We start from the raw sequence: 6,875 nt of genomic DNA, 5'->3' as shown, positions 1-6,875 counted from the left end.
TAAAAGCCATGCAATTCGTTTTTGCAAGAGGCCATGGTTAACAGCATATAATAAAAACTTCACCACGAACTCCAGCTTATGTATTCCAACTTGAAGCATATTAGGATTCCAGTTCCCTTTGAAATGTCAATACCAGTGTCTTCACAGGCACACCTTTAGATATCAACATTGCTGTCCGATCCTTGGCAAAAGCCCTTCCAGTTAGGGCACACCTCAGGGATCAACTCAGGGATCCCGGACACATAACAGAATCAGTGGAAGACTACTCATAAGGACTGAAGCAACAGTTGAATGTGGGTTCATGTTCAGGCCTGCCCGAGGGAGTCACGCCATGCTAGTAGCCTACTCCTAGAGGGCAGAACATAAGGGCACATTCTGTAACAAAGTACACAAATAAAGGACGTTTATTTCCAATTCTTTATTTATTTGGACTGCAATAATGCAATATATATATATATTTATAAAAAAATGAAATATTCAAAAGGACAAAACAAATAAGTGGTTACCATAACAACACCGGTTACAACTGTTAAACCAATTTCTGAAAAGAGGGACCAGATAGGAACCGAATGGAGAGGGCATGGATAGTATATAAAATTCAAGGCACATGTTACAATTACTGGGTTGGAAATGTTGAAATATATAATGTCTTTTGACAAGGACCTAAAGCCCAGAATTTTACTCACTTTTTTGTGTGTCAGAATAGCCAGCATTCAAAATGCTCCTACAGGTCAGTCCCATCCAGTGCCCCGTTGACCTAATTCCCTGCCAAACTTGAAATGAACGACTAGGGGGAGATTCCGCATAACCACTAAGTGCCTATATCCTCAAGACGATGCAAATAATCCTGTTTAAAAAGATCCTAAAGGCTCAGGGTACAGTACAGCAGGTGTTTAAAATAAGTTTAGTGGAGCTGGCTGACGTTGGGGAAAGGGGTAGCATGGCGCATACTTTGAAAGGAATGGGAAAGAAAAGGCCCTGGTCAGATTGCTGTCCATTGCAGTTATTTTAGTAGAGTTGGCGGCCACGTTCTCTTTGAAAACAAGCCTGTCTTAACGAAGTGTGCAGTCTGGTTTAACTTAAGCAAACCCTATCTCATGAAATTCCCACCCCCGATTTCCCTTTTGTAGCGATTCGTGAGGTGGTCTGCTTGCACGGTGAGCTTCGACAGGACACCAAACAGTCCGCGGAGGTGGAAGTGGAACTGTTCCTCCAAGTCCGAGTTGGTGTCCTCGTTGGGCAGATCCCCGGTCACCGGTTTCTGCTCTTCCTGTTTGACGGCCATCTCGAGGAAACTGGCTCCGCTGCTCAGCTCCCGCTTCAGCAGCCCCCATTCCATGTCGTTCTTTATCGACTTGAGGAGGAGGTAGTGCTCGTACATATCCCGTTGCTTGTTGAGGCAGGGCTGTTGCTGCTGGTGCTGGTTGTTGTTGGGTTCAATCTCTGCAGCTTCGGCTCGTTCCTCCAGCGGCATATCCCGCAACAAGCTCGGCACCATGATAGTTTCATCCATGTTGTTGGCGGCCGCGATGAAACGGTTCATCATATTGATGAGGGAGTGCTTGTTGCTCGCCGGGTCGTTGATTATTTGCATCATCTTGAAGATTGTTTTGAGTTCGCTTGGTGATAGAATAAGAGGCAGGTGGAGTCAAAGAAGAAACGCCGAATTACCCGTGGGGCTATGATCCAATTTCTGATGAATTAAAAAAATAAGCACAAAAGAGAAAAACGTTAGTATGAGTCGTAGGCCTGAGGCTGTACCGACGCTACCATAATGTGGGCATGTAGACAACAGATAGTCAATATCGTAGAACTATGTATAGTGAAACCATCATTAGGTAACCCGACACAAGACCCGAGTGCAGCGAGGCTGCAGGGCGCGTCGCACAGGACACATCTAGACGCGGTATGTCGCGGTAACGGATTAACTGGAAGCAGTTATAAAGGTTTGAAAAACTAGAAAGGTTAGACATTTACGATCAGACGAACGAAGAAGTATTCCAACCACACAAACTAGGAGTTAATAGCCTTAGTTGAAATAGTAGGTCTAGCACGAGTGCAACACAATAGGATGAGCTGTTGTGATTACGCTGTATTTATAAACTGACCTGAATTAGGAGGTAGACCGAGGAGGTGATTTCTTGATGGTGATGGTGCTTTGTTCGTATTCAACTCGAGGACTTCTCGAGCTCCTCTGCACATCACCTGCCGGGAAGAAAGGTGAAAATTCCCCCGACTAGTTTACAGCGGAAAAGGGCTTTTATAGAGACGACGCCGGGTTAGAACAAATAGCCCCCATCTCTGCTCAATGTAACCGAGCCTATTGGACGGGACCGGTTTGAAGGCGGGCTCTTGGGGCGCCTGATACCAAGCGAACCAATCGCAGAACACTTTTGCGATCTCCATCAAAGGCATTACCATTGGCGTTTCCGCAATAATATGCATCGTATAATACACTTCCTTATAAAGGACAGGTTAAGACCGTGTGGAGTTTTTTTGTGGCCCCTACAATTATTTTACCATAAAGAAATAAAGAACACGATAAAAACATTACCTTCTAAAGACGACACACAAGTTGTGCACGCAATTGTTTGTGCAGTACAGTACTGCCACCTGGTGTTCAGAATGAAATCATGCCTGAGATGGTGTTGCGCTTCGTTAGAATTCTGCGTGGTTCAGAAAATAGAGGTAGGAAAGGAATATCGTACTTTCCCCGTGAATAATAATATATTAAATAAACCTCTCAAATGCAACATAAATCGCACAGCACATATGTTATATGCATGGTCTTGTTATACAGTTTACTTTTAGGTAAACTTTACAGGTATTCTGATAATACACTGCTAACAGATAATCAGCATTCAATTCAACTATTATATTGCCTCATATTTGAGCCACTTCTCTGCACACCTGACACACCACTTTACCATTAAGTTCCTCACAACCAATCAAATCCAATATCTTTTTGACCTGTAGCCAACATGTTATTTAACTGTCAGACTAATATCCTACGTACTTGTATTTGAAAAAAACATGCGTTTCAAATCGACCAAACTTTATTTCCATAGCCCTTAATCACATATAGTCTCAAAGGGCTTAACAGGCCATTATTTATGACAAATTAATAATAACGACAACCGTCATAAAGATTAGTTATGGAGAATAGAGTTATACAGCAAGAGTTATACAGCATGAGATTAAATGCCTCTAACCTCTTATTTACCCTTTATATAAGCAACATACTCAGAATTCACTCAAAAACTCACGTGGTTTTGCTTCAATGTATATCAGCTTTTTTAATAGCATAACCACAGACTAAATATAGCAAAATTACAAAACATTGTAGGCAGCACATCAACACAATCGTTGACAGTATTGGAAATGTTTACCAATTGGCAGGGTACGACTGACTGAAATGGTAACTTAAATCAAACATTATATTTACTACTAAATGAATTGGCTCCCTTTTTCATTTTGCCTTTCAGAAAAGCAGCAAATATCCCTTGTCAATTCATAGCAGTTCTCTTCTGCTTGGTTGGCATCGGTTTCGTCAAATAAAAGAAGCAGCAAGTGTTATTTTTGTCCCTAAAACAATATACGTGAACATACAATAATAAAATGATGAGAAAAACATTGAAGTCTTTTCCTCTGCTGGTGCACATCTGTAAGACAGAGACAGCGGGACAGAGAGGGAGATCGATGTAGTTAGTTGGCCTTTGGTATTTCATGGTACACTTGAATAATTAAATAGAAGACAAATAAGGCCTCCTTGAATCATCACTAAAGTGTGCCACTGAAGTCTGCAATTAATACAAGGGAGGTATTTTAGATAAAGGGTTGAAGACTTGAGAACAGCTTTATCAAAACCTCATTACACGTTTTACATGAGGCCTCACCGTTCAACAAAATTGCATTGAGCATTAATGAACATGCCTATAAATCATACGCCCTAGCAATTTACCTGTGTTTCGATCCTAGACCATCTCGTATTGGTTGTTGGTGATGTATCGGGACAAACAGCAGGCCAGGAACATTCCAATGAGCTGTGAGGATAAGAACCATACACTCAGCATGTAGACCAACACATGGAGCCCCGCAGAATGCAGCAGTGGACATGGACTCATGGCTCAACTTCATTTTAATAAAACTGCTTGTTCTGTTGCCATTACGCCTGGCCCTTTATGGCACTCCTAACCTTCCCTTATAATTAGAGAGTCTATCCTTAAATTTACGGGGGGGTGGGGGTTGTAGAGTGAGGCCTGGGGGGTGCTTTTGAAGACTGTAAATGTGATTTAGGGCTACATATATAAAATTGACCTGGCAAAGGCAGCAGTGGGTCATTCTTTGAATCAGCTTTTGTACCTGGAAGAATGCGATTCCAAAGGAGACGCCAGCGATGATTCCTAGATTAGCTTCCATAATAGTGGACACCACAGAGAAACAGCCCTGAATAAAACAAGACAATGCAATACATAAAACACAATTCAAGACATCCCAGCCAAGACCCAAGCACATCGACACCGTCAGCCCACCCTCAACGACACCTTCAATCACGCAAAACCCAATTCTTTATCAATCCACGATTAAGTTCACCAACACCAACTGAGAACCAAACTTTCCGAGGAGTGGAACCACACTCAATCCGTACCTGCTCGTACACCTCTGTGGCGGCCTGTTTGAGATCTTTGAGGCTCTCCGGGCTGCAGTGCTTGACCTTACAGCAGCTGGCTGGAATGCCGTTCTCTTTGAAATAGGCCGTCCCGTTCCAGTCCATGTATGTAGTGACGCCACAGCAACCCAACTACACAGGTAAAGGAGTGAGCGAGTGACAGGAAACAAGTTAGACCGCAACGATGTGGACCAAAAGTGGGACCAAATTAAAACCGTACTACGGGTGCAATAGACTTAGGCTTTGTTGAAACGTGTTACCTGTATGCAAATTTGAGTGTTTTAAGATAAAAGAGACCTCAAACAGGAATAGGTTCCTAGGTTTACCTGGTTTTAGAACCAGGTGAGAGCAACGCCAGTGTTTACTACTTACAGTACTCTGAATGGTGTCTAGGGCATTGGGGTGGCTGTCGGTGGTGTTGTACTGTGTCACAGCGGTGGTAAAGGCCTTGTCCAGTATGTGTTTGAGCTGGGGAAGGAAATATTATGACATTCATGTGAACTGAAAAGAAATGTGGCCATTTTAATTGGTAGTGCTCGAAGTGGGTTGGAGTCCATTTCTCACCTCGTGTCTAAAGATGAAGCCTGAGATTCCAGCCACAAGCTCAGCCAAGAACACCAAGGTCAGGAACATGGCATACTGACAAAACACAAACACCACCAAAAGATTAGTTCACTGCAACACGTTCAAAGGACGCTTGAAGGATATAAAATAATATCGCAAGAACCATGCACAACGCTTACCAGTTTGAGCATCCATGGGCTTCCTCGGCAGGTCGCAAAGCAACCGAACAACCCAAAGACAATAATGCAGGCTCCGGTCCCGATGAGGACATATGGCGCGTTGGTGCTCTGGTCAGCAGCCAGCGCCAAGTAGTTTTCTAGGCTGACTTTCCCCCACACGCCGACGGCCAGCAAGATCACGCCTGTGGCCTGGAAGCAATAGCAGATAGTCAGCACAAATTCTCAGTAGATACAAAGTGGCTTTTAAAGAAAAGGTTTACACACACACACACACACACACACACACACACACACACACACACATTTGAATATTTGTAATATTTGATTTGTTTGTCTCACCATTTATTTTGTACTTTTAAGACAAAGAGGTTGTCAGTAACATCTGCCATGAGGCAACGTAGGCTTTGCTGTATTTAAACTTAAGATATTTAGACGCTATACTGAGATTTACACGTCCATCCTGCACTTAAACACTTTAGGCCGCATACCCGCAGGTTAGAGACTGTACACATCAGCCTCTCTGCATTAGCCTGCGATAGTCATCAGCTCACCCAACCGATAAATTGTCAAATAAACCTGAACTTTGCACCCACTTAGACCAGTGACGTTATGATTAATGTCCACAAAAGGACAACAACGGGTTATTACCATAGAGACAATGTCCATGCGTTTAAACTCCTGCTTCTAAAATATAGGCTACATTCAGTTATGGTAGTCCCATTCTATAATTCTTACAGTGTTGTTTGATCAATGGTTACTTGCATGCATTCAATGTCAGACGTACGTTTTAGAAAAAGTATTCGTGGTATGGAAAGTGCAACTATTTGCGTGGCCGAATGGCTACACAACAGACAGTCATGCTCCGTGTGTTGTTGCGTTTGTGAACTTCAAACAAGCGCTTCTCAACAAAGAAGTCGCGATTTCAATCTCTCATGACAAAAGCCTTTATAATCGACCCCTTCGTATGGGTGCAAGATCCTGATATCCTGTTACATTCGGGTTGTAGAAGGATCCATGCTACGTGGGCATCGCCGCTTTAGCCCATTGTTACCTTAGCGTACAAGACCTGCGGATATATATATCCACAAACTTACCCAGAATATAAGGCTGTAGGAAATAAGGAAGGTCTTGAGGCAGGTAATCACGGGCTTTGTCTGAAGCCGTCTCGACGGTGGCGACATGTTGGCTTTTTTCCGATACGTGGAAGAGAAGAGAAAACTTTGCTCCGTCCTATTGAGGAAAAAAACTTGCAGGATAAATCCTAGGAGTGGGGGAAGTGTCGTCACTAACCCACATTTCACTTTCCTGAGGGAGTGGGGAGAGTCCTGAGCATGGTGCTGGAGCGCCGATTAGTGTGTTTCAAATCAAAACAAATAAACAACAAAGATTCATTATGGATGTGAGGCCCCCGTTTGTTTGTAGCGTAGATTGTGTTTATGCATGTATGTGTGTGAGTGCATGCG

The 6,875-nt window shown here is 43.2% G+C and overlaps 2 protein-coding genes across 2 annotated transcripts; both read right to left on the bottom strand.

Moving 5' to 3' along the window:
- Window positions 1–399: 399 nt before the first annotated feature.
- On the bottom strand, window positions 400–2,265 carry mid1ip1l (MID1 interacting protein 1, like). The gene is made up of 2 exons (XM_079744279.1): window positions 2,109–2,265; window positions 400–1,693 (listed from the first exon to the last, which is right to left on the bottom strand). Exon 2 carries the CDS (start codon window positions 1,595–1,597, stop codon window positions 1,091–1,093), a length of 507 nt encoding a protein of 168 aa, XP_079600405.1. The 5' UTR covers window positions 1,598–1,693; window positions 2,109–2,265; the 3' UTR covers window positions 400–1,090.
- A 779-nt stretch (window positions 2,266–3,044) lies between these two features.
- tspan6 (tetraspanin 6) lies at window positions 3,045–6,753 on the bottom strand. The gene is made up of 8 exons (XM_079745512.1): window positions 6,507–6,753; window positions 5,413–5,601; window positions 5,234–5,308; window positions 5,042–5,137; window positions 4,649–4,801; window positions 4,363–4,446; window positions 3,962–4,043; window positions 3,045–3,662 (listed from the first exon to the last, which is right to left on the bottom strand). The coding sequence occupies exons 1-7, from the start codon at window positions 6,591–6,593 to the stop codon at window positions 3,975–3,977; spliced, it is 753 nt and encodes a 250-aa protein (XP_079601638.1). The 5' UTR covers window positions 6,594–6,753; the 3' UTR covers window positions 3,045–3,662; window positions 3,962–3,974.
- Window positions 6,754–6,875: the final 122 nt, after the last annotated feature.

The sequence above is a fragment of the Pollachius pollachius genome, assembly GCF_949987615.1.
Source record: "Pollachius pollachius genome assembly, chromosome: 10".
Lineage (NCBI taxonomy): Eukaryota > Metazoa > Chordata > Actinopteri > Gadiformes > Gadidae > Pollachius > Pollachius pollachius.
The sequence above is the reverse complement of the archived record's forward strand: the minus strand, read 5'-3'. Positions and strand labels throughout refer to the sequence as shown.